We start from the raw sequence: 27,990 nt of genomic DNA on the forward strand, positions 1-27,990 counted from the left end.
TGTACCCCTGCGGTGTCACTGTTTATTATGAACACCAGTTATTCTGTTCATCACCCCACTCAATCCTGTCCTAGTGTAAATTAATGTATATTGATTTTCCTCCACCTCTCCGTCTCACCACTCTCTCTCCCTCTGGCTTGTCTCAGTTTTTTCTAAACATAACAGAATACTTTTTTCTTCTGCCCCCAAAATTAGAATATTAATATCTGTATCTTCATTATTTTCGTCTTCAAATCCATTTCATTTTTTTGCTGTCCATTTAATTGAACAAGTTAAAAGCATAATTAATATTTCAATCTCTTTCCTACAGTCTCCCTCCATCCTCCTCCCTCCCTCTCTCTCTCTCTCTCTGACTCTACATGTTTCTGTCGCTAAGGCAACCAATGCCTTTTCCCACTTGCTCTCTATATCTCCCCCTTTCTCGCTGTCTCTCTCATTCCCTCTCTCTTCAGCCAGAGGTAGGCATGTTAACTGATATATGTGAATGTGGTGTGCGTGCTTGTGTGACAGTGAGTTGTCTGCTGGTGTGTGTGTGTGTGTGTGTGTGAGGGGGAGAGCGAGAGCGATAGAGAGTGTGTGTCAGTCTGTTTGAGTGAGTGACAGCGGTAGTAGATATGAAGTCAATCTTTCTAGAGCTAAAAGTAGCACCATATGGGATATTGGCTCCATGCATGCGTATGATGAATGTTTTTTGCACAGGTGTGTGTGTGTGTGTGCGTGCGTGTCTGATGCGCGAACTGTATAAGCATGTGGCATAATTAAGTGCTCATTTTGGACAGCCAGGAGTGCCACTGCCCAGGAGGGAGAGGGATGTGTGTATTCCTGTACTGCTGTCTATGAGTGTCTGTTTACATTTTCAATATCAGTCTGTCAGAAGAGAAGTGAACCCTCCCTCTCTCTCTCTTTCGCTCTTTCTCTCTTTTCTTTTTCTTCTTTCCTCTCAGAGAGAGAGATGATCGGAGGAGTGGGGGCTCAGTGAACAGAACGAAGCGATGGAGAGATGGTAAGATGGAGAGAGTGAGAGGATGTTTAGACAGACACAGAGTCAGACCCTCTGGTTGTATGCATGTTGCATGAGGAGTCCAGTTAGACAGTGGACAATGCATTTGTAATGTTAATCGTGCTCTAATTCTCTTTCTGTCTCCCTCCTTTTCTCTCCCACCTCTTTCTGCTTCTCTTTATTTCTCCCTCCGTCTCTCTCTTCTTTTCTCCCTTCCTTCCTTCCTTCCTTCCTTCCTTCCTTCCTTCCTTCCTTCCTTCTCGCTCTCTCTCTCTCAGCTCCATCTCTCCTGTCAAACGACTGACCGCCCTCCGCTGCCTTTTCTTCCTCCTGGTTGCCGCGGTGACGCGACCCTCAACCTGTAACCGTGACGACGAGGGCGAGGGGCAGGTGGAGGCCCTCTCGGCCCAGCTGTCCGTCACAGGACAGGTCACACCCACCCCTATTTGGTCTGTGGACTGGGGCCCCACTCTACCTCTGGAGGACGAGACTCATAACATCCTGTCCAGCCAGGAAGCAGACCTGCATCACCATGGGCATGAAGTCCCCACGACAACCGTCGAGGCCTGGCCGCATCATCAGAGTGCACCGGGCAGTGCTTTGCCCCAGGAGCCCCTGGACCTGCTGGAGGCCCCGGACGCAGAGGGAGTGGAAGATGGAAGAAGTGAGGCGGAGGAGAGAGAGCCTGAGGAAGGTGGGCACCGTAGAAATTAGTAAAGATTTTTAAAAGAAAGGATTTGTATTGGTGGGCATGAGAACAGAGTGTTTTGGAACAAAGACATCAGAAGAACTTGGGCATCAGGGAATAACTTAAATTCCCGCTGGGCTGGCTTTGTGTGGATGGATGGCTGCGTCTTGGTGGTGGAGAATACTTAATAGAGTTTTCTGAACTTACAAAAACACACAAAAAGGAAATGGGTGACATCACACATCAAGCGATGGAATGGATGACTTCATCGGCTCATTCTCTTTTGAGTTGCTGTACTGACAGTATGGGCACTCTCTAAAAGCAGAGTTGTGATTTTTTTCTTGCATCATTGCAGTTGACCTGGGTTATTCATAAGGCTCCAAACGGAAGAAAAATGACTGAAACAGGGACGGTCTACCTGGTCCAATAAGAAACGCTCATTTTTGTTTTCGGTTGCAAAACATTTCAAAGCATTTTCCATTGCATGCTATAATGAACATTACCCTGGTTTTCTTCTATGGTGCTGATTTGATTGTTCCTTCTATTGTGCTGATTTCCAACCATGTGAAAGGTAACTCCTCTGTGTGTTCGTGTGTGTGTCCTCCTCCAGTGGACCCTCAGTTCTACGTCACTGTGACCATCTCCTCTCTGCTCATCCTGACTGCTGTCATCATTACAGCCAAACTCTGGTAAGAATCCTCTCTCTTTCCCCCATTCTCCCCCCCCTTCTTTCTCTTTCTACCCCTTCTCTGAAACATATTTTTTATGTACATCAGGGCATATCAACAGTGTTATTTGTTTGAACATGGGAATGGTAAAACTCGGCTCTAGATAGCGGAGGAAATGTTTAGAGGCGGTCAGAGGTTTAAGGTGGCGCAATTTCAACCACTTTGGGTCTTGATATCCATGACGCTGTGTTGCTACATGCCGGTAGCATCTAAACAGTTTGTGGGTTTTCTCTTTTGCTTTCATATGATGTTTGATGTACCGTTCACCTATAAAATCAGCTGGGTGTGTGTTGTGCGTACTCTAACATCAAATGAAGACTGATCTCTGGAATGTAGAGCAGGGCTCGTGCTAATCGCTTCATTTATTTGGAGGCCTCTTTTTTCCCACCTACTCTCACTATTTCACTCTCTTTCACTCCTATTCTCCCATTTGTCTCTCAATCGCTCTTTTTCTCTCTTTCCCCTGCTCTATTTTTCTTACCTTCTGTCACTCTTAATTTCTCTCCCTCATTCCTGTCTCCCCTCTCTCTTTTCAATCCCCCCTCTCTCTCTTTCGTTCTCACTCTTTCTCATCCCCATTCTTCATCCTTTACTTTAATTTAGCTTCATCACCTTTCAGTAATACTGGGTTCTGGTTGATCCTTGATCATCACATAGTATCCTTATCTTCTTCCCCAGTCTCCTATCACTCCCAGCGCTGCCACGGGCCAGCTCCAGATCGTCAGATAATCCCTCTGCTCACTGTGTGCCGATATACGATAAACTCCATCTCTCTCTGTCTCGCTCTCTCGCTCTCTCTGAAACCTGCTCTAAGTGTTTCTGTGTTTAGCTAACTTAATTATCCTCCACTGTAGGCTGGTTGAAAGTGCGTGTGCTGACTTTACAGTGTGTGTGCTGGAAACAAGTGTTGTTGGAGTGCTTAATTGGAGCAACAATATCTCTCAAAGTTTCAATATGACTGTAAATATAGGGGGTAAATTGTGGTGAGGAATGGAGGGCAGGTTTTTGATGGGTAACAGTAGGGGATTGAATAGAGGAGAGACAGTATAGCATTGAATATAATTAATAATTGATTGTGATAATCGATGTTGGAGAACGTTTCACCATCTGGTATGAATCCTGGTGAATATCTTGTGTGTGTGTGTGTGTGTGTGTGTGTTTACATGTAATGTGGATAGTTTGACTGGAACTGCGTGTCTGTGATCTACAGTGTGTGACTGTGAAACAGGCTTTGTTGTGTGTGAGTGCTCTAAAGAGCTGTGTGTATACTGTACCTGTGACTCTCACTGTGCCAACAACATCATAACTCATACACGTAATTGGAATAATGTTTCCCCACATCAGCCCTGTAACCCTTCCTCTCTCTCTCATTTCATCTCTCCCCCTCTCTCTCTCTTTTCATTTCTCCCCATCCCCCTTTCTCTTTACCCTCGCTCTCACACGCTCTGTTTCCTTCACCTCTTCCTTCACCTCTTACTCTTTCTCTTTCTTTCTTTCTTTTTTTCTTTCTTTTTCAACCCGCTATTTCAACCTCGACCACCACACTCCCTTTCTCTCTCTCCCTCCCTTTCTCTCAACCTCTCTCCTCTTCTCCCTCTCCTCTGATAGTGCTTTAATGAGTGAAATGAGTGCATTAACTCTGAGGCAGTGTAATGTGTTCGCCGCTGCTAAATGGCTCTGTCATTCCCTCTTTTCCTCTCACTCAGTCTCGCTCTCCGTCTCTCTCTCTTACTCCGTCTCTCTCTCTCTCTCTGCCAGTTACGACCGCAGCTGTTCCCAGCACCCACCCCCGCTTTCCCGTGGCGTGCCCCCCCCCCTCTCTCTCGCCCTCCCTCGTTCTCTGGCTCTGGAGGACAGCCGCCAGACGCTGCACGGCACCCCCTCCTTTACCGACAGGGAGAGGTAATGAGTCGCCTCACCAGCTCACTGGAGAGAGAGGGAGAGTGTATTTGTGTGGAGTTGTTAGTACATTGATTTGTCTGTGTGTGTGTGTGCGCGTTTGTGTATGACTCTGAATCAATTTATGTCTGCATGCGTGGATGCATGTGTGTGTTTGTTTGTCAGTGAGTGGATGGTGTGTCGAGGAGTGGTTGGTCCCTCTCCCTTTGTGGTGTATGAGCATCATAACAGTACATGTGCATAGTTAGGCAATAGTGTACACAGGCCTGAAGTGTTAGGGCTATGAGATGTATGTGTGTTTTAGAACTTCCTCTTCTATGAGTCATACAGCTCTGGAAGCAGTGAGCGCACAATCCATGAAATGATGCTTTTATAGCCGGGGATTTAAAGTTAATTTCAATCGGGATAATTGGACTCTACTCCAGTTCTCCTAGTGTCTCCTCTCCTCCTCCCCCCATCAAGTTCTCCTTCTTGTCCTTTCTATCCTCTCCTATCCTCTTTCTCCCCCTCTGCTCCAGTTCTACTTCAGCCTTCTCTCTTTCTTTCCCCTACTCTAGTTTTCATACTTCTCTTTCACCTACTCCAAATTCTCCCTACTCTAGTGTTATATAATACTAATAACGTATTATGTTCTAATTCTATAAGTGCTCTTTTCCCCCTCTCCTCCTCCATTTTTCCAGTTCTGTCCTCCTCCTGTACCTTAACCCTTTTCCTCTGCCCCTCTCTATCTCTATTCCCCTTCTTCTAGTTGGGCACATATCGTCTCATCTCTCTCTATCTCTATTCCCCTTACTCTAGTTCGGCACATAAGATATCATCTCTCTCTCTCTCTCCGTCAGGATCCCCGTGGTGAACCTCTAAGGCGACCGTTTTCGATTTGATACACATTTCCACGGGATGCGACTTAGAACATCAACACCGCCAGAGGGTGTGCCCACCGCGGCCCACCACGTCCTCTATTTATCTTTGACTGTGAAAATGAAAATCAGGAAACCAGGTATCCAGCCATGGCAAACCCTATTTTTCCCCCCATCCCTTCCTCCCGAAGGAGGTCTAGAAAAGCCCAATCTCATCCCTTCCTTCCTCCTGTGCCTCTGTGCTTTGCTGTTAAATCTCTTTTCTCCAGTTTTCTATGGCTCTCTGTCACTGTAGACGGACCAAACCATCCACTGTTTTATATTCCTCTGTCTGTACTGCCCCAGGCTGTAGCAGCAACACACGTACAGCTCCCTCTGCTTTACCTAATTCACAAGCAAACAGTGTTAGATATCGATAGAACCTTTTATTCCCGCCGGTGCCAAAACCGCATTGCTATATGGGGCTATTTGTAATATTTCATACAGGTATATTGTGTAGCTGAACCTTGTAATATGACTAAATAGTGGACTTGGTTATTGAAACTTGGTTGAAAGTGAAATATGTGTGTTATCTGAAACTGAAATATAGGTGTTCAGCTAGCTGGTGAAGGGTTAAAACAATCCCTGTTTCCTAGGACTGAAGGGGGTATTTCACAAAGCTGTTTGGCAAGGTTGTCGCCAGCAGCCAATGTACTTAACACGACACGGTCCAAAAATCGCTGTTTACTCCCGCTTGGAAGCTTGGAATGCAAATAGGCCCACTGCAGCTACCACATTTGCAATGTCTTTTATTCCCAAAATTATTCTCTTGATTTGTTCCTTTAATTTTCTCGCTTCTTTGCCGTGCCTTTGTGAGCAAGTTATTTTCTCTCTGGAGTATGAGGATGAGCTGGGTTTATATAATACTGTTCTATATAGGGTTGTGAAATTCTGTAATTTTCCCAAGAGTCCCGGGTTTTCCAGAAATCCCGGTTGGAAGATTCCTGGAATTAGGAGGGAAGGAAATACAAGAATGTTCCAACTGGGATTTCTAGAAAACCACGGAATTTGTGGAAAGTTAACCTTGTTGTATATGAAAAGAGTGGTGCAAACAGTGTGCAATACATTTGCATATATTGCAATCAGTACAATCAAACGATACATGTGGTACAATCAATGGTGGTGGCAGGTAAACACAATGGGTATAAATGATACAGTCCAGAGTTGAGTCAATTTACCATCATCTGTTGTTTCTATTGAAATTCTGCTCCGACGTCAAAGCTTACACTAGTGTGTACTGTAGGATATTAGGGTAATGTACCTGTCCAACTCTTCCACCAGCTTTGAGAAATTACCCTCTGGACTTCCACTACACTAGTACAGATAGTGTTGTGACATCATACGTGACTCGTGTCGTTCTGCAGTCTAGTGTTCCTTGGTTCTCAGTAGCATTCCTGTAGACGTGTGGTTCCACTGTATGATGGAAAAAAAATAAAAACTCAACACTGGTGTTTTAGCACTGTATCTGACTGGACTTTACTGGCTAGTGGCCTTGGAACAAGATATAGAATTGATCATGTGTGACGGCCAACCTTACAGGAGAACAGTGGATGTATCTCAACTGTCTAAACTGGCCTGAGTTGCCTCCTTTCCTTCATCCATCCTAGGTTGAAGATACCCAGGTTAGGACAACCTAATCATTCCATGACGAAGCTTTTGAAAATGAACAGATTCATGGGACCAGTGCTGTTTCTAACTAGCATCGCTGGTCCCTTTGTTTAGAATTCTTCCTCATTTATGCAAAGACATATGGGATATTATCATTATTTTGTCTTAACCTTTATCTCCAACCTAGCATCTGTCCTAAACTTTAGGATGAGAAGGAGAAGAGAGATTGTCATAAAAGAGAGCAGGAAATACACATGGGAGCCATGTGTTCTAATTGTGTCATTCAAATCCATTAACTGAGAGTTCCATTTGGCTTCTAGTGCAGATCAAAGCCATGTATTAAAATATAAAATATATGGCTCTGGTGCAGATATACTTACTGATTATGACATCATCCGTCTTCTCCTTCTCTATTTTATCCTAGGTCAGGTGATGCTCGTCAGGTCAACACTACATCATCCTAAACTTTAATGTGTTTTCATATCTGTAATAAGATACAGGAGAGGAAACCACTTTAGACTATTGAGACGTACCCATAGAAAATCCTAAATTTACTGGAAGTATTAGAAGCTGCGGTGTGAGAGAGACCAGACAGAGAAGGACAGTGTCTGCTGTTGCTTTTTTATTTCCTCTGGGCATTTTAATGATCAATCAAAGTAATTGATTGGCTGATGTCCACTCCAAAGTTAACTACTGGCTGATTATGAGTCCAACCAGCAGACACTGTAGCACTCCATAGTCTGTGTGTTCAAGGAAGGACACACACACAGTTAGGTATACACATACAAAGTCACATCTGAAGTTTTACGTGCACACATACACACACCTCTAACAGCCACGCACACATACACACACCTAGGTGTACAGCTGCTAGAATTCACAGCTCCCATCTGGTAGGAACCGAGCAAACTGTGAAACAGTAAAGCTCAATCACACTGTCTGAAATTAACACGGCTATTTATAGAGGGGGAGAACGAGAGACAGAAAGGGGGAGAAAATAGGTGGGAAGAGGGAGGAAATGGGGTTAAAACGGAATAGGATAATTTCCCTGTCTCTCTATCCCTTTTCTCTCTCTCTGTGGGTGCCATGGGAGTTAATAGCTACCATTAACGTCATGCAGGATAGGGGGAGAGGGTTTTTAGGGAAAACAGAGGGAGACTGAGGAGAGAGAATGAAAGAGAGTGAGCAAGCAAGAGAGACGGACAGGATGAACGTGAAAAAGGAAATTTGGAGCGTGTGATTGTGGGGGGACGAGGGAGGGAGTGCAGACAATTCCGACAGGCAATTTTAACGGTGAAATAGAAGCTTTGGGCAAAATATACCGATATCAAATATGAATGCCCTGTGTGTGTCTGTCTGATGTGTGTGTATATAATCAAGCCGACTGATCACAGGGTAGTTCCAGTGCTCTAATATATTAGTCTCTTTGGGAATAACCTAATTAAGGATCTGACCTAACACATATAGCCCCCTTCTGTGAGTTAACATTTAGCTAGTGATGCAACCTCGAGTTGCACTTTGAAGTATGCACAAAAAAACTGTAAGAGAGACAGAGACTAAATGAATAGAGGGGTTCAATTTAATACCAACAATTAATTAATATCCTGATTTTATACATGTCTTAACTCAATCCTCAGCAGAAAAAAATACAAACAAACAAAAAGTGTAACACAAGAGTACACACATACACACATCAAATACACACATTCGGTTTCACTGCTTGTGGCTCTGCTTCTCCTGACAAGACCGACAGCAGCAAAGCTTTGCCCAGTGCAGATTATACTCTGTGTACATGTTAGAATGGGTTTGGGTCTGTGTATATACACAGTGCAGATAGTCCGTCTGTCTGTCTGGTTGTGTGTGTACACACCTATCAGAATGGGTGTCAGTCTGTCACTCACTGCAAGTGTGTCTGTCTGACTCAGTGTCTGTATATATTTGTGTGTGTGTGTGTTTGCGTGAATGTGTACGATGTGTGTAAATCTGTCTGTCTGTCTGTGCATTGGTCACATTATCAGTCTATGAGTCTGTGTGAGTCTACGTGTCTGTCAACCTGTGTGTCAGTCCGTCCATCTGTCAGTGGATCAGTGGGGGTGTTCCGGGTCTCTCTCTCTGCCTTCAGTTGGACTTGGACCAGATCTTCCCACTTCCGCGGAGCCTTAGACAGAAAACAAACAACAGTTATTACATGACCCTAAAATGATGTCTCCAACAAGCGCCCGTCTCTTATAAAGGGCGGGTTTCGCTTCACATTGTAGCAAATAAACGCCGGTATCTAACAGATGGGTATCAAAGTGTAATTTCTCGTGAAGGCAGATTGCCGCTCTGCTCCGAGGTAATTTCACACTCTGCACCTCGCGCTAGATCAGTGTTTCCCAAACTCATCAGTAAGCTTTGATTATTTGAATCAGCTGTGTAGTGCTAGGGCAAAAACCAAAACATGCACCCTTTGGGAGTCCCCAGGCCCGAGCTTGGGAAACAATGCGCTAGATGATTGATCCCTGCATGTCAAGTGAGAATGTCAGTGGGAAAAAAAGGCCCCTAAACGGCAGGTATACAAAAATATATATATATATTTGTTTGCAAATATACAGTGGGGAGAACAAGTATTTGATACACTGCCGATTTTGCAGGTTTTCCTACTTACAAAGCATGTAGAGGTCTGTAATTTTTATCATAGGTACACTTCAACTGTGAGAGACGGAATCTAAAACAAAAATCCAGAAAATCACATTATGATTTTTAAGTAATTCATTTGCATTTTATTGCATGACATAAGTATTTGATCACCTACCAACCAGTAAGAATTCCGGCTCTCACAGACCTTAGTTTTTCTTTAAGAAGCCCTCCTGTTCTCCACTCAATACCTGTATTAACTGCATCTGTTTGAACTCGTTACCTGTATAAAAGACACCTGTCCACACACTCAATCAAACAGACTCCAACCTCTCTACAGTGGCCAAGACCAGAGAGCTGTGTAAGGACATCAGGGATAAAATTGTAGACCTGCACAAGGCTGGGATGGGCTACAGGACAATAGGCAAGCAGCTTGGTGAGAAGGCAACAACTGTTGGCGCAATTATTAGAAAATTGAAGAAGTTCAAGATGAAGGTCAATCACCCTCGGTCTGGGGCTCCATGCAAGATCTCACGTCGTGGGGCATCAATGATCATGAGGAAGGTGAGGGATCTGCCCAGAACTACACGGCAGGACCTGGTCAATGACCTGAAGAGAGCTGGGACCACAGTCTCAAAGAAAACCATTAGTAACACACTACGCCGACATGGATTAAAATCCTGCAGCGCACGCAAGGTCCCCCTGCTCAAGCCAGCGCATGTCCAGGCCCGTCTGAAGTTTGCCAATGACCATCTGGATGATCCAGAGGAGGAATGGGAGAAGGTCATGTGGTCGGATGAGACAAAAATAGAGCTTTCTGGTCTAAACTCCACTCGCCGTGTTTGGAGGAAGAAGAAGGATGAGTACAACCCCAAGAACACCATCCCAACCGTGAAGCATGGAGGTGGAAACATCATTCTTTGGGGATGCTTTTCTGCAAAGGGGACAGGACGACTGCACCGTATTGAGGGGGAGGATGGATGGGGCCATGTATCGCGAGATCTTGGCCAACAACCTCCTTCCCTCAGTAAGAGCATTGAAGATGGGTCGTGGCTGGGTCTTCCAGCATGACAAAGACCCGAAACACAAAGCCAGGGCAACTAAGGAGTGGCTCCATAAGAAGCATCTCAAGGTCCTGGAGTGGCCTAGCCAGTCTCCAGACCTGAACCCAATAGAAAATCTTTGGAGGGAGCTGAAAGTCCGTATTGCCCAGCGACAGCCCCGAAACCTGAAGGATCTGGAGAAGGTCTGTATGGAGGAGTGGGCCAAAATCCCTGCTGCAGTGTGTGCAAACCTGTTCAAGACCTACAGGAAACGTATGATCTCTGTAATTGCAAACAAAGGTTTCTGTACCAAATATTAAGTTCTGCTTTTCTGATGTATCAAATACTTACAGTGGGGGAAAAAAGTATTTAGTCAGCCACCAATTGTGCAAGTTCTCCCACTTAAAAAGATGAGAGAGGCCTGTAATTTTAATCATAGGTACACGTCAACTATGACAGACAAATTGAGACTTTTTTTTCCAGAAAATCACATTGTAGGATTTTTAATGAATTTATTTGCAAATTATGGTGGAAAATAAGTATTTGGTCACCTACAAACAAGCAAGATTTCTGGCTCTCACAGACCTGTAACTTCTTCTTTAAGAGGCTCCTCTGTCCTCCACTCGTTACCTGTATTAATGGCACCTGTTTGAACTTGTTATCAGTATAAAAAACACCTGTCCACAACCTCAAACAGTCACACTCCAAACTCCACTATGGCCAAGACCAAAGAGCTGTCAAAGGACACCAGAAACAAAATTGTAGACCTGCACCAGGCTGGGAAGACTGAATCTGCAATAGGTAAGCAGCTTGGTTTGAAGAAATCAACTGTGGGAGCAATTATTAGGAAATGGAAGACATACAAGACCACTGATAATCTCCCTCGATCTGGGGCTCCATGCAAGATCTCACCCCGTGGGGTCAAAATGATCACAAGAACGGTGAGCAAAAATCCCAGAACCACACGGGGGGACCTAGTGAATGACCTGCAGAGAGCTGGGACCAAAGTAACAAAGCCTACCATCAGTAACACACTACGCCGCCAGGGACTCAAATCCTGCAGTGCCAGACGTGTCCCCCTGCTTAAGCCAGTACATGTCCAAGCCCGTCTGAAGTTTGCTAGAGTGCATTGGGAGAATGTCATATGGTCAGATGAAACCAAAATATAACTTTTTGGTAAAAACTCAACTCGTCGTGTTTGGAGGACAAAGAATGCTGAGTTGCATCCAAAGAACACCATACCTACTGTGAAGCATGGGGGTGGAAACATCATGCTTTGGGGCTGTTTTTCTGCAAAGGGACCAGGACGACTGATCCGTGTAAAGGAAAGAATGAATGGGGCCATGTATCGTGAGATTTTGAGTGAAAACCTCCTTCCATCAGCAAGGGCATTGAAGATGAAACGTGGCTGGGTCTTTCAGCTTGACAATGATCCCAAACACACCGCCCGGGCAACGAAGGAGTGGCTTCGTAAGACCCATTTCAAGGTCCTGGAGTGGCCTAGCCAGTCTCCAGATCTCAACCCCATAGAAAATCTTTAGAGGGAGTTGAAAGTCTGTGTTGCCCAGCGACAGCCCCAAAACATCACTGCTCTAGAGGAGATCTGCATGGAGGAATGGGCCAAAATACCAGCAACAGTGTGTGAAAACCTTGTGAAGACTTACAGAAAACGTTTGACCTGTGTCATTGCCAACAAAGGGTATATAACAAAGTATTGAGAAACTTTTGTTATTGACCAAATACTTATTTTCCACCATAATTTGCAAATAAATTCATTAAAAATCCTACAATGTGATTTTCTGGAATTTTTTCTTCTCATTTTGTCTGTCATAGTTGACGTGTACCTATGATGAAAATTACAGGCCTCTCTCATCTTTTTAAGTGGGAGAACTTGCACAATTGGTGGCTGACTAAATACTTTTTTCCCCCACTGTATGTCATGCAATAAAATGCAAATGAATTACTTAAAAATCATACAATGTGATTTTCTGGATTTTTGTTTTAGAATCCGTCTCTCACAGTTGAAGTGTACCAATGATAAAAATTACAGACCTCTACATGCTTTGTAAGTAGGAAAACCTGCAAAATCGGCAGTGTATCAAATACTTGTTCTCCCCACTGTATGTGTGCCTGAGGCTGGTATAGCGTAAGGCCACGGCCTGCAGCACACATCCCGACCCCACCGTTAATCCTCATCTCCCGGTCTCTGTATCCCCACTCATTTCATGCTCTCTGAATAAAATGAAAATATATTTCCTAATAAATATATCTACAGGTAGGAGCAGATCAGCATATTATAAGAGGTAATGCATGTCCACAGTCCACACGACATTAAAGGCTTATCTCCAATACACGCCTGTCTTCAATAAACAAAAGAGGGGTATGAGGAAGAAACGTCAGTCACCTGTTAGCATCCTGTACAAGAGGTGTATACTACGATGCAAGCTAGATCTACTCCGGGTTTTATAAAGCTAGCCAGCTTCAGTTAGCTTCATATTCCAGCTCAGGCTTTATCCATGTTACGAAGGTGCAAGGTGGATATTGATCGTGCACCCGCCGCTTACTCGAGTCTGCTCGAGCTGAGCTTGTAACTGCGTGTTCATGTCGCACTTCGCTACTCGAACGGCAAACTCTTCACTAAGACAATGCTGAAACATTAATCCATGGGCGAGTCAGTGTCTCACTTTCCTTTGTGCCGAAATCAGAATGAAAGAAAAGTTATCTTGCAAATTCAGCAGTATATGGTGTGAAACAGGCTGTTAAAATGCCGTCTTTTATTACGTATCGTAATGCCATCTTTGGCGTGCCTATCTATGCACAAGCACCTTTTAACCACTACTATCGATAACATTCAAATGTTTTACTGTGCGTGAAGTTTCAAATGCATTCTGTCATTACTAAATGTGTAAAAGGTATTTTAGCATTTTAAGAAATGTACACACAAAAAACATTTGATTAATAAAGTATTTAATCAGTTGTCTTTCTCAAATGAAGGGGATGATGACAGTCTTTGCGAGGGGAGGGAATATGATTTAATTGATCCTCAACTCGCGGCTCAGACACTTCATTCAAATAAAAGGAGTTCGCCCTGAGTTAGTCTGCCCCAGAGCAGGTTAGTTCTGAAGGATTCTTTGCTATAGAAATATAGCCACATTCGTGTCACCGGTTATCCCGAGTTGAACTCAGAGTTGACCAAAGTTAACTCGCTAATTCCTCAAACCAGATTCATAGTATAGGGCTCTGGATAAATGAGTTAGCCAGCTAACTTGCCTAAATATTCTGAAAAAGAAAGCTGGCTAACTCATTGATCCTGCTTTGTAGTATACCCCCCTGGGCAATTTCCCAAATCAAGCAAATAAGTTACTGGCTGTTTAGTTCAAGTTTTACGATAGTTGTAACACATAATAACACAGTTATGAACAAGGTCTGTTTATGATGGCTTTTGTCACCTTTGGTCCAACTCATTACACCACATATTATTGTAGGGATGTTACGATTACAATGTTGGCAAACAAATGACTATATACTGTATTACTCCTACCATGAGAAGCTTTTCATGTGAGGCAATCCAAATCTCCACTGTTTTCAGTGAATAAAGTCCCATGCCACCGAGTATGTTAAATCATCTCTACATTTTTCTTTCACTGCCAAAATGTCACCCAGTAAGTGAATTATAATCACTCCTTTAACTGGAACAGAAAAACTCATCCTGTCATGTAATAAAAAATAAACATTTCCTTTCAGCACCTGAAGCTATTTTTTTTAAATTCACTTTACTGACATAAAAAAAAAAATCCATGACAGATGAGGAATTAGTGTTGTAATTGGCCAAGAAGAGAGAGAGGGCCCCAGGTAGCCCTGTGAGTACCGCCACAAAGCACAGCCTCTCTGGCTAATGAAGATACGCTATGCAGACACACACACAGTCACTATTTCCACTTCCACTGGCAGCTGGCGTTTAAATGGATGTTTGTTGTACAAACAACCAAAATATTACTGTGTTCGAGTGGAAGACGCTGCGAAATGACACGAAACGCAGTGGCTGCATAATCTATTCCGTGCCGTTTGAATTCGTCTGAAGCTATTGGAATGTTTTTGCGACACAGAAATGTTTCTTCTTGCCTCAGCTTGAACCTCTTCTCTGCCGTGACCCTGGAAGGACGAGGTCATGTTCATAAGGCACCTAGGACAAACAGCTATTACCTGGACTTATTTTTCTTGTTTGTTGCGAAATGTTTAAAAATGGTTTCTGTTGCTTGCCCTAATGAACCTAAGGATAGCCCACCAACATCAAATGGTAACCCCTATAAAAAAAAAAAAATACACAGACAAACAATGAAAATATGGAATTGACCTAAGGAACATCACCTTACTTACCCCTTGACCTTTGAACTCTTCTTGCCCGGTTGCCGTGGTTCCTGAGAGGAGGCAGGGTCTCGTGGCTCGGCCGGCTGGTCTGCATCTTGATTGGATGCGGCTCCCGCGGCGGCGGGGCCGGATGACGGGGAGGCGGAGCTGGCCTTTAGCGTTTTCTGGAGGTTTGACACCTGAGAGAGAGGGATGGAGAGAGAGAAGGAAAGGTAAACTAATGAAGTTTAGGACAGAATATAAGTGCCTGATTCAAACAATGCGATTCGGAATGTACTGGGCTGGCTCTGATATTTTCTTCTCACAAAGTCCTTTCCAGCAGCTATAGTGGATGCGTAACCAGGCCAGCCCAATACAGCTTGGCTTGGCACTGGTTTGGCTCAGTAGTGTGAAAAGCTTATGGTGTTGTTATTATTTCTAATAAGAAGAGGTTAGAGAGTAACTTCTACCTCAAGCTGGAGAAGACTCAGAGGACAGAAAAGCCACCTGTGACTTACAGCCTAAATAAAGGCACTGGACAGAGCTCTAAATTGGACACTGAATTAGGTCATTGAGTAATGAGTATAAGTTTTGCTTATGGCTTCACCTCTACCAGAGAGGAAGAGGAGAAGCGAGAGGGTTTACTCTGGCCAAAACCTGTCCACGAAAATAACACCAAAGTGAGGAATTTCTGTATTGAGGTTAAATGTCAAATTTGGTCAACAAAACATTTAATTGCTAATTTGCTATCGTAATGGTTAAGTTGTTATGAATGCACTGATATAAGTGGATGCACGTGGCATTTTGACACGTGGCAAAACGACTTTAAAAACGGAGTTGTGCCTGTTGTTGATACTCGTATCTGCCCTCTCATTAGCTAGAATGGACCCACCTGATCTCGCCTCCTCCCGCCTGCCTTCCATCTTTGAGGACATGTATTTCCATTGTTAGAGCGGTCACTCGACTATCTTGTCAATATAATAGATAATCTTTGACTCTACCCAGAGAAAAGTGGCTACTGGTACTAACCTCTGTCTCCACCTGAACTTTGACCTTCAGCTGGCTCTCTCTGTATTGATTGGCTCTGGTTACCTGCTCCTCGATCCCACACAGGACCGCCTCACACCCTGAACACCTGAGAGAGAGAGAGACAGATAATTATTTAGACACTGATATGACTGATCATACTATCTATTTCATCCCATTCTTATTTATTGAATCTATCATGTCCACTGTTATTTTATTGTTTTACTATTTTAGTCTCATTTAGAAAGCGTATTGTGCATTATTATGCATCCACTAAGAAACGTGTTCTATAAATAAAGTTTGATTTGATGACTGCAGCGCGGCACAGTAACCAAACAGTGAGGACCTCATAACCTCATCCTACACACCAGGGTTGGGGTCAATTCCATTTAATTCATGAAGTAAACTGAAATTGAAAATTACATTTCCATATTTGGGGGGGTTCAGTTTACTTCCTGAATTGAAATGGAATTGACTCAAAACCCTGTCACATGCACAGCTCTCTCTCACACACATATATCACTAACTCACCACTCCTGCAGTGTGTTGGCTATGTTGGGCAGCTCGTTGGGCCCCAGGTCTCGGCCCACGCTGCAGTCCACCTCCACCTGCTGGTTCCTCTGGTCCAGCTTGCCCTGAATGATGTCACAGTAGACCGCCTCGATCAGCAGGTCCTCCAGCTCCCGCACGTTCTTCAGCTCCAGCTGCTGCAGGAGCAGGGAGTAGGGCAGGCACTGGGGGAAGAGGGAGACAGAGAATGTCAAATTCTATTATGTTGGGTCAATAGAAGTTAACAGGCACAGGGAGAGAGAGAGAAATATGTTGAATTTGAGATGCTCTTTATGATGTCAGTGAGGAGTGAGTTGAGCGAGGGTGGTGGTGGGAGAAAGAGGTAAGAGAAAGGAATGAAGAGGGAAGAGTAGGGCAGACACTGGGTGGGGACAGAGAGAGAGGGCAAGAGAGAAAGTCAAATTCTACTATCTTGGGTCAACAGAAGTTACCTGGCACAGACAGGGAGAAAGATGTTGAATTTGAGATGCTCTTTATTACTTCAGTGAGGAGAGAGAAGAGATGATGTAAGAGTGAGGAATGGAAAGGTAAGAGCGACGGGTAGATGAAGGGAGGGTGGGTCAATATAAATGTACAAAACCATTCCATCAAAATAGCTACCAGAGAGAGAGGAGGGGAGTTTGGAGTTTTAAAGCGGCAGTGCAGTAAAACATTGGATGTAACTTTTTATTTATTTATATATTTTCACACTATGAGGTCAGAAATTCAGAAATTGTGAAAATTATGATAATGCCCTTTTTGTGTAAAAGCTGTTTGAAAAAAATGCCTGGAATTTCAGCCTGTTCAGGTGGGATGGAACTTTTGGCCAACATGAAGTCACAATGTGATATGATTATAATAGACCAATGACTGTTCATCTTGATAAGGGGGTGGGCTTTAGACCATCCTATCAGCCAATCAGGGCTGTTTATGTAAATATCTTAAAATGTGTTCCCTAACGCCCACACAATAAAACTGAGCATTTCTAGGGCCAAAGGAGGCTTGGGGAAATAAATTATACAAATATATATTTTGTAGTTATTTTCATTAAATAAACAGTGATTTATTAGACATACAGTGATGATTTAAAAATAAAATTACAAAGACTGCATGGGGGCTTTAACAAGTCTTTATTAGCCAATTACAGTGCCTTGAAAAAGTATTCATCCCCCTTCGCGTTTTTCCTATTTTGTTGCATTACAACCTGTAATTTAAATTGCTTTTTATTTGGATTTCATGTAATGGACACACACAAAATAGTCAAAATTGGTGAAGTGAAATAAAAAAAATTACTTGCTTCAAAGAATTCAAAAAAATAAATAACGGAAAAGTGGTGCATATGTATTCACCCCCTTTGCTATGAAGCCCCCAAATAAGATCTGGTACAACCAATTAGGGCGGCAGGTAGCTTAGTGGTTAAGAGCGTTGTGCCAGTAACCGAAAGGTCGCTGGTTCTAATCCCCGACCCGACTAGGTGAAAAATCTGTCGATGTGCCCTTGAGCAAGGCACTTAACCCTAATTGCTCCTGTAAGTCGCTCTGGATAAGAGCGTCTGCTAAAATGACTAAAAAAAAAATAAATAAAAAAAAAATAAAAAATTACCTTCAGAAGTCACATAATTAGTTATATTGCACACAGGTGGACTATATTTAAGTGTCACATGATCTCAGTATATACAGTTGAAGTCGGAGGTTTACATACACCTTAGCCAAATACATTTAAACTCGTTTTTATCACAATTCCTGACATTTAATCCTAGTAAAAATTCCCTGTCTTAGGTCAGTTAGGATCACCAATTTATTTTAAGAATGTGAAATGTCAGAATAATAGTAGAGAATGATTTATTTCAGCTTTTATTTCTTTCATCACATCCCCAGTGGGTCAGGAGTTTACATACACTCAATTAGTATTTGGTAGCATTGCCTTTAAATTGTTTAACTTGGGTCAAACGTTTCGGGGAGCCTTCCACAAGCTTCCCACAATAAGTTAGGTTAAATTTGGCCCATTCCTCCTGACAGAGCTGGTGTAACTGAGTCAGGTTTGTAGGCCTCCTTTCTCGCACACACTTTTTCAGTTCTGCCCACACATTTTCTATAGGATTGAGGTCAGGGCTTTGTGATGGCCACTCCAATACCTTGACTTTGTTGTCCTTAAGCCATTTTGCCACAACTTTGGAAGTATGCTTGAGGTCATTGTTCATTTGGAAGACCTATTTGCGACCAAGCTTTAACTTCCTGACTGATGTCTTGAGATGTTGCTTCAATATATCCACATCATTTTCCTTCCTCATGATGCCATCTATTTTGTGAAGTGCACCAGTCCCTCCTGCAGCAAAGCACCCCCACAGCAAGATGCTGCCACCCCCGTGCTTCACAGTTGGGATGGTGTTCTTCAGCTTGCAAGCCACCTCCCTTTTCCTCCAAACATAATGGTGGTCATAATGGACAAACATTTCTATTTTTGTTTCATCAGACCAGAGGACATTTCTCCAAAAAGTACGATCTTTGTCCCCATGTGCAGTTGCAAACCGTAGTCTGCCTTTTTTATGGCGGTTTTGGAGCAGTGGCTTCTTCCTTGCTGAGTGGCCTTTTAGGTTATGTCGATATAGGACTTGTTTTACTGTGGATATAGATACTTTTGTACCTGTTTCCTCCAGCATCTTCACAAGGTCCTTTGCTGTTGTTCTGGGATTGATTTGCACTTTTCGCACCAAAGTACGTTCATCTCTAGGAGACAGAACGCGTCTCCTTCCTGAGCGGTATGACGGCTGCGTGGTCCCATGGTGTTTATACTTGCGTACTATTGTTTGTACAGATGAACGTGGTACCTTCAGGCGTTTGGAAATTGCTCCCAAGGATGAACCAGACTTGTGGAGGTCTACAATTGTTTTTCTGAGGTCTTGGCTAATTTCTTTTGATTTTCCCATGATGTCAAGCAAAGAGGCACTGAGTTTGAAGGTAGGCCTTGAAATATATCCAAAGGTACACCTCCAATTGACTCAAATTATGTCAATTAGCCTATCAGAAGCTTCTAAAGCCATGACAACATTTTCTGGAATTTTCCAAGCTGTTTAAAGGCACAGTCAACTTAGTGTATGTAAACTTCTGACCCACTGGAATTGTGATACAGTGAATTATAAGTGAAATAATCTGTCTGTAAACAATTGTTGGAAAAATTACTTGTGTCATGCACAAAGTAGATGTCCTAACCGACTTGCCAAAACTATAGTTTGTTAACAAGAAATGTGTGGAGTGGTTGAAAAACTAGTTTTAATGACTCCAACCTAAGTGTATGTAAACATCCGACTTCAACTGCATACACCTGTTCTGAAAGGCCCCAGAGTCTGTAACACCACTAAGCAAGGGGCTCCACCAAGCAAGCGGCACCATGAAGATCAAGGAGCTCTCCAAACAAGTCAAGGACAAAGTTGTGGAGAAGTACAGATCAGGGTTGGGTTATAAAAAAATATATATCTGAAACTTTGAACATCCCACGGACCACCATTAAATCCATTATAAAAAAAATGGAAAGAATATGACACCACATCAAACATGCCAAGAGAGGGCCGCCCACCAAAACTCAAAGACCAGGCAAGGAGGGCATTAATCAGAGAGGCAACAAAGAGACCAAAGATAACCCTGAAGGAGCTGCAAAGCTCCACAGCGGAGATTGGAGTATCTGTCCATAGGACCACTTTAAGCCGTACACTCCACAGAGCTGGGCTTTACGGAACAGTGGCCAGAAAAAAGCCATTGCTTAAAGAAAAAAATAAGCAAACACGTTTGGTGTTCGCCAAAAGGCATGTGGGAGACTCCCCAAACATATGGAAGAAGGTACTCTGGTCAGATGAGACTAAAATTGAGCTTTTTGGCCATCAAGGAAAACGCTATGGCTGGCGCAAACCCAACACCTCTCATCACCCTGAGATCACAATGTTTTTCATCGGCAGGGACTGGGAAACTGGTCAGAATTGATGGATGGCCCTAATAGAGGGAAATTCTTCAGGGAAACCTGTTTCAGTCTTCCAGAGATTTGAGACTGGGACGGAGGTTCACCTACCAGCAGGACAATGACCCTAAGCATACTGCTAAAGCAACACTTGAGTGGTTTAAGGGGAAACATTTAAATGTCTTGGAATGGCCTAGTCAAAGCTCAGACCTCAATCCAATTGAGAATCTGTGGTATGACTTAAAGATTGCTGTACAACAGCGGAACCCATCCAACTTGAAGGAGCTGGAGCAGTTTGCCTTGAAGAATGGGCAAAAATCCCAGTGGCTAGATGTACTAAGCTTATAGAGACATACCCCAAGAGACTTGCAGCTGTAATTGCTGCAAAAGGTGGCTCTACAAAGTATTGACTTTGGAGGGATGAATAGTTATGCACGCTCAAGTTCTGTTTTTTTGTCTTATTTCTTGTTTGTTTCACCAAAAAAAAAGATTTTGCATCTTCAAAATGGTAGGCATGTTGTGTAAATCAAATTATACAAACCCCATTTTAATTCCAGGTTGTAAGGCAACAAAATAGGAAAAATGCCAAGGGGGGTGAATACTTTCACAAGCCACTGTAAAGGATAGATTCACCCATTTTGAATGTTTTTGTGCATCTCTGAGCGATGTTCTGTCTATTCCAGGGGTCCTTTCATGTTTTCATGTGTATCTGAGTTATTCTCCATTAAAGCAGGCAGAAATACAGCCAGCCAGCCAATACAGTGAAGGAAAAAAGTATTTGATCCCCTGCTAATTTTGTATGTTTGCCCACTGACAAAGACATGATCAGTCTATAATTTTAATGGTAGGTTTATTTGAACAGTGAGAGACAGAATAACAACAAAAATATTCAGAAAAACGCATGTCAAAAATGTTATAAATTGATTTGCATTTTAATGAGGGAAATAAGTATTTGACCCCTCTGCAAAACATGACTTAGTACTTGGTGGCAAAACCCTTGTTGGCAATCACAGCGGTCAGACTTTCTTGTATTTGGCCACCAGGTTTTCACACATCTCAGGAGGGAATTTTTCCCACTCCTCTTTGCAGATCTTCTCCAAGTCATTAAGGTTTCGAGGCTGATGTTTGGCAACTCGAACCTTCAGCTCCCTCCACAGATTTTCTATGGGATTAAGGTCTGGAGACTGGCTAGGCCACTCCAGGACCTTAATGTGCTTCTTCTTGAGCCACTCCTTTGTTGCCTTGGCCGTGTGTTTTGGGTCATTGTCATGATGGAATACCCATCCACGACCAATTTTCAATGCCCTGGCTGAGGGAAGGAGGTTCTCACCCAAGATTTGACGGTACATGGCCCCGTCCATTGTCCCTTTGATGCTGTGAAGTTGTCCTGTCCCCTTATCAGAAAAACACCCCCAAAGCGTAATGTTTCCACCTCCATGTTTGACGGTGGGGATGGTGTTCTTGGGGTCATAGGCAGCATTCCTCCTCCTTCAAACACGGCGAGTTGAGTTGATGCCAAAGAGCTCAATTTTAGTCTCTTCTGACCACAACACTTTCACCCAGTTCTCCTCTGAATCATTCAGATGTTCATTGGTAAACTTCAGACGGGCCTGTATATGTGCTTTCTTGAGCAGGGGGACCTTGTGGGCGCTGCAGGATTTCAGTCCTTCACAGCGTAGTGTGTTACCAATTATTTTCTTGGTGACTATGGTCCCAGCTGCCTTGAGATCATTGACAAGATCCTCCCGTGTAGTTCTGGGCTGATTCCTCACCGTTCTCATGATCATTGCAACTCCACGAGGTGAGATCTTGCATGGAGCCCCAGGCCGAGGGCGATTGACAGTTCTTTTGTGTTTCTTCCATTTGCGAATAATCGCACCAACTGTTGTCACCTTCTCACCAAGCTGCTTGGCGATGGTCTTGTAGGCCATTCCAGCCTTGTGTAGGTCTACAATCTTGTCCCTGACATCCTTGGAGAGCTCTTTGGTCTTGGCCATGGTGGAGAGTTTGGAACCTGATTGATTGATTGCTTCTGTGGACAGGTGTATTTTATACAGGTAACAAGCTGAGATTAGGAGCACTCCCTTTAAGAGTGTGCTCCTAATCTCAGCTCGTTACCTGTATAAAAGACACCTGGGAGCCAGAAATCTTTCTGATTGAGAGGGGGTCAAATACTTATTTCCCTCATTAAAATGCAAATCAATTTATAACATTTTTGACATGCGTTTTTCTGGATTTTGTTGTTGTTATTCTGTCTCTCACTGTTCAAATAAACCTACCATTAAAATTATAGACTGATCATTTCTTTGGCAGTGGGCAAACATACTAAATCAGCAGGGGATCAAATATTTTTTTTCCTCACTGTAGCTCAGATACACATGAAATAACCCCGGTAATCGATAGAACATCGCTCAGATATATAACAATATAACATTCAAAATGGGTGAATCTTTGCGTTAAGGTGTCCCATACAGATTCAATGCGGCATACTTATACTATGAAAGTATAAGAAATAAGACGGGAAGAAAAAGACGAGAAATGGGGGAGGGAGGGAGAGTAATAGAGAAAGGGAGAAATGAATGAATCAATTATTTATTGGGGAGAGTGGATAGAATGAGAGATGGATGAAAGCAAGTAAAGAAAGAGACAGGAGAGGGAGAAAAAATATGAAATGGGGATGGGGTCAAAATGAGGTAGAGAGCCAATCTTAATGGAGAGTTAGATGGATAGACAACAGAGAGCAACAAATAAATAAAAAGAGACAGAGAGCACAAAGAAGAAAGGACAGGATACTTAACACAGTATCTAGACAGTATCTCATGATGATCTAAATCTCAGCTGCTATCATTCTCATCTATGTGATATAAATAAAGTTAGATCACATCACAGACAGGCTCTTAATAAAGTCCTTCACAACACAGAGTCATTTATCTTGTTAATGTGTCAGAGTTACAAAGCAAGTTGTCTCATAACCATACTTGAGCATATAATTAAAATCAAAGTTGAGCAAATTACTTGCTATTTTTGGTACGAAGCTTGCTGAGTATTGTTAGGACTACAATTGTAGGTAGGCTATTAGAGTCCATGGAAATACTGAACAAAATTATTTTTTGAACTGCAGTTCTTTAATAACAAAAATAAACAGAAAAACTAGACAAGATAAATCCAGAGAGCGTTACCTTCAGATTAAATGGCAAATGGATGATGGCTATCATTATTTTACATATTATTATAAACTATTTCTATAATTATAATGTGAGTGACCCACATTAAGCGTACTACAGCTAGCAGAGTAAGATGAATGGGTGGTATTCTACCTTGAGATTGGATGCCATACTGATGATGGAGAGGTGACGCAGTTTGTTCCTCTGGGCTGGGGTCAACTCTGGGAGAGAGGCTGCCCTCTCTAAAAGAACAAAATACCACAAACAGACAAGGAAGAGGGGGGGAAAGAAACAGACAGCCAGAGAGCAAAAGAAAGGGACACATCATGACAGGGACACATCAAGACAGGGACACAGCATCACAAACACAGGGGTGCAGGCCAGTGCTATTAGTCCTTTAGTCAGACAGTACAGAGCAGGGAAACGGGTATCCTCCACAGGCTCTCTCCAGGCTGAAACTGCTGCCATGAGGAAATACAATTAAAAAGAATGTGTGTGCGCAGATGCTCAAAAAAAACTTGAGTATTGACAGTTTTTCTCAGTGCTCCATTTTGCAATTCTAAAAAGCACTATGAAAGCGAAAATGATATGTGTTGACATAAGATTAGTATTTCTCTCTTCCGTTTTGCTGGTCTCTTATTAAGTCCTGTTACTAAATGTGTTGCTAAAGAATGACAAGTCCTTTACATATTCAGGTATTTCAAAGGGTATTCAGGATTTAATTTGGCAGTTTGTGACAATGCAACAAATTACAACTAATATGAATGTCTAACAAAACACCGGAGAGAAGTATATCCCTGGTTGAGTCCCAATTATCTCTCCTTCCTCCTGAAGTGTGCACTTGTTTACTACTCCCCACAAAAGCATTAGATTGGTGTAGGCAGGGGCTAGAGCAGTGGTAGTCAAACTGTTTCAGCAGGGACCCCATTTTTTCCGCCCGAATTTCTGGGGACCCCATTATTTCACCAGGAATGCTAGAGGGAGTTTCCATATATCAGTTATTTACTTCCAAATCCACGAAAGGAAGTGAACAAGTGCACACTTCTAGAGAAAGGAGAGGTTATTGGGACGCAACCTCTGCCGTGCCAAACATTGTCACTTGGCTCCTCGTACTGGATTAAATAAAGTCCTGTGATTGACTCAGTAAATTACCGGGGGCTGTGAAAACCTATGACAGTGATGAGTTGCCTAGCCTGCAGGGCCGACGGGCAGAGAGAGAAATACTGCTAATAATAAAACAGCTCCAGGGTTACTACATGACTTATTTACACAGCAGCGCTGCCTGCCACTGTCGTACCTTTATAGTCACAGTAGGTTCCATAGGCGAAGAGGTTGAGTAGCTGATACACTGGTGCGTGCGGGCCTGTCTCCAGCTTCGGGTAGAGTAGAAGAATAGGGTGGGTGTGGGGACAGATAGAGGGGGCTTGTTAGGGTCTCTAGCTATACCTCCTCCAGTGAGAGCTGTGACTTGAGAATGGCTGTGACTATGTGAGTGTAAGTGTGTGTGCGCTTACATGTGAGTGTGCTTACATGTGAGTGTGTTTGTTACCTCTCTGACGTTGGGCAGCTCAAGGATGTCTGAGAACACGTAGAGGCCGGGTGTCTCCAGCAGAGAACTTACAGCCTGGGCCAACGCCGGGCCTGAGAGAGAGAGGAGCTGCTCTACCTCCATCTGAAAGAGAGAGAGAGAGAGAGAGAGAGAGAGAGAGAGAGAGAGAGAGAGAGAGAGAGAGAGAGAGAGAGAGAGAGAGAGTGTGCAAGAGAGAGAAGGAGCGAAAAAGACAGAAGGCAAACAGAAGTGAGACGAAAAGAGAAATAATGACAGATAAGGCAAGAGAATGAGAGAAAGGGGAAGAGAGGGGAGGGGAGAGAGGAAAGGAAACAAGTGAAGAGACAGAATGACTTGAATAAAATGGTTGGCCTTCAATTAACCATTATTACTGCATTTCTTACATTTAAGAGGCTTTTTTTAATAGCAAGACAACTTGAATACTTTGCTAATGTATGCCCGTAGCTCTGTCTAACCAAAACAATCATACGAATAGCCCTTGTGGCAAGACTCCAAGTCAGTAATTCAATTTTCACTCTCATAAGCTAATGTGTAGGCAAGTGTTTTGAAAAACACCCTTCTGGTCAAAGCTAGTCACGGACACTGATTATTATTTTACATAATTAAATGGGACTTGTCCTGCTGAATATGAAATTGGCCCTACTAAAAGCACAGATAATTTATTATTTGAGATCTATCCTATTTGTATATGATATCCTGTGCTATTTGGTGAGAATAATAGAGAGACACAACAGTACTTACAAATAGCCTAGCTAGCTACATAGTACTAAGCTTCCTAGGCTGGGCACTAGGACACTCCATGCCATTGTCAGATAATCATGACTTTGGACACTTAGCTACTACTTCACAATGTAACTATTTAGGTAGCCTATTAAACTCAACTAGTCGGCTACTATAGGCTAACCTGGGCACATTTAGTAGGGCACAATGTTGTGGAAAATATTGTCTGACATGTAAAATAAGGAATAATGTCAGATCAATTCTATCTGCATCGTTCGACCTACTAAACGTGGCCCTAGTGTGGAGTGTTGTGAGTCAAGTTCATTCAATGCTGAGTGGCCAGGCAGGGACCAATTTTTTGACTAGTACTAACGTTAGCTAGCCAGCTTACGCCAGACATAGTCATAAACAACCGATAGCATGTTAGCCTAGAAGCGAGCTAGTTCACTAGCTCTTTATAGCATATTTTCAAATGCTAATTAAAAACGGACCCAAAGGAGCACAAACTAAAAGGATTGCTAAAGTTCGACCAAATGATGTAGCAAAAATAGCACATATGCGCTAGCTAGCTTACTACATCAGTATGACTATGAGGAATCATGCTAGCTGCTGCTACAACAGCTCGAGGCATGACTGTAAAGCGGTAACGTTAGGCCTCTTCCTGTTTTTCGGTTGTCTCCCGACTCAACTCTAACGTAGCTAAATGGTGCAAGGGCAACCGTGCGATTATCTTTTAATAAAAAGCAGTTTACATATATTTTCAAAGAAAATAAAAGCAAACAAATTACCTTATTGGTAAGCTAACTCAAGTTGATAGCCTGTCCCCCGAATCGCTCAGCTCTGCCGTCAGTGCACGTTTGACAACAAAGGAGAACATCACTGCTCATTGGACGAAACGTGAAAAGGAGGAGGGGAGTGTTTGTCTTGACTGACAAGGTCCTGAGTCGACCAGAGGGTTGCTTTTAAAATAGTGCCATCTTGTGGCAAAATATTATCGGAATCCTACCTGCCAGCCACGTTGCTCTTAAAAAAAATAACCAAATATTTAAGACTATATCTAATGACGTTCTACTCAATATACTTTTAAAATAATTTTCTGTATCCCCTTCTCCCTCATACTAGATCTCAGCCTCTCTCTTTCCCTCTGATACTGCCCACACTGTAGCAATACATGCTCCACGGTCTCTGTTTCATGGCAATAATCACACTATCCTGTTGGATGCTTTCCTATCACATTTAAGGTCTTATTCAACCTACTGTGTCCCACCCTTAATCTTGTAAAATTAGCCTCCTCTCTCCTGTCCCTTCCTGCCGTCCTCCCCTCCCTGACTTTCCTCTGTACCTGAAATAATTGCCTACCCTTAGTATCTCTATTCCACTGCTCCTGCCATCTCTGTACCATCACTGTCCATATCAGGCTTTTTGCCTCTGCCTTGCTCATTGAAACTCCAACATCAACATCCCCACTACTAAGTGCTTGTTTAGCCAGTACATCAACTGCCTCGTTCCCCTCCACCTCCACATGGGCTGGGACCCAAGTAAGTCTTCTCTGTTTACCCATTTGTCTAATCCTGCCATGGGTTTGTAGTACCTCATAAAGCAGGGTTTGTCTGCTACGTGAGCTAAAGGACTGGAGACTCAACAACACTGAACATGAATCAGAGCAAATAACTACTCTGTCTGGCTTGACTTCCTCCACCCACTGCAAGGCCAACAGTATGGCCATCAGCTCCGCCGTATATACAGCCAGATGATCTGTAATACGTTTCCTGACTGCCACCCCACATTCCTGCACTACAAATGCTGACCCAGTACGGCCTGTCCCTGGATCTTTTTAACCATTTGTGTAAATAGCCACAAAATCCTTATACACAGTATCCAGACGTCTCTTAAACAAATCAGATGGATCAACACCCTCCCTATCTTTTTGTAGTCTCTCCAACACTTCTAGATCAACTACTGGAGGCGGGAGTAGCCATGGTGGATTTACAGGAACAGCTACCGTTGGACTAAACTCCCTTCCATACAGTCCCATCTCCTTCGCCTGGGTATTACCAACCCACCCAAGGCTCGTGTTCTGTCTTCGCTCATGTACCAGCATGCCTGTAAAATCCCTGTCGCAGGATGAGACACCCCATGTCCCTGTAGGTTGACCCAATAATTAATTGCCAGCTGCTGTCTCCTAATC

General features: G+C 43.2%; 2 protein-coding genes across 4 annotated transcripts; one reads left to right on the forward strand and one right to left on the reverse strand.

Annotated features, from left to right (window-relative positions):
• Window positions 1–62: 62 nt before the first annotated feature.
• Window positions 63–6,667, forward strand: LOC121560026 (PILR alpha-associated neural protein-like). Of its 2 annotated transcripts, XM_045215031.1 has the most exons (6): window positions 63–458; window positions 945–1,003; window positions 1,279–1,694; window positions 2,299–2,377; window positions 4,175–4,318; window positions 5,155–6,667. In XM_045215031.1, the coding sequence occupies exons 2-6, from the start codon at window positions 993–995 to the stop codon at window positions 5,174–5,176; spliced, it is 672 nt and encodes a 223-aa protein (XP_045070966.1). In that variant the 5' UTR covers window positions 63–458; window positions 945–992; the 3' UTR covers window positions 5,177–6,667. The 2 variants fall into 2 exon arrangements, with proteins under 2 accessions (XP_045070966.1, XP_041729026.1); XM_041873092.2 differs by lacking the exon at window positions 4,175–4,318 and having other exon boundaries at window positions 63–1,003.
• Window positions 6,668–8,376: 1,709 nt separating this feature from the next.
• On the reverse strand, window positions 8,377–26,696 carry LOC121560025 (COP9 signalosome complex subunit 7a-like). Of its 2 annotated transcripts, none has more exons than XM_041873088.2 (8): window positions 26,591–26,696; window positions 25,062–25,184; window positions 24,810–24,885; window positions 23,666–23,754; window positions 16,383–16,585; window positions 15,855–15,960; window positions 14,856–15,025; window positions 8,377–8,977 (listed from the first exon to the last, which is right to left on the reverse strand). In XM_041873088.2, exons 2-8 carry the CDS (start codon window positions 25,182–25,184, stop codon window positions 8,938–8,940), a joined length of 807 nt encoding a protein of 268 aa, XP_041729022.1. In that variant the 5' UTR covers window positions 26,591–26,696; the 3' UTR covers window positions 8,377–8,937. The 2 variants fall into 2 exon arrangements, with proteins under 2 accessions (XP_041729022.1, XP_041729023.1); XM_041873089.2 differs by having other exon boundaries at window positions 14,847–15,025.
• Between the last annotated feature and the right edge of the window lie 1,294 nt (window positions 26,697–27,990).

Source organism: Coregonus clupeaformis, unplaced genomic scaffold (assembly GCF_020615455.1).
Source record: "Coregonus clupeaformis isolate EN_2021a unplaced genomic scaffold, ASM2061545v1 scaf0356, whole genome shotgun sequence".
Lineage (NCBI taxonomy): Eukaryota > Metazoa > Chordata > Actinopteri > Salmoniformes > Salmonidae > Coregonus > Coregonus clupeaformis.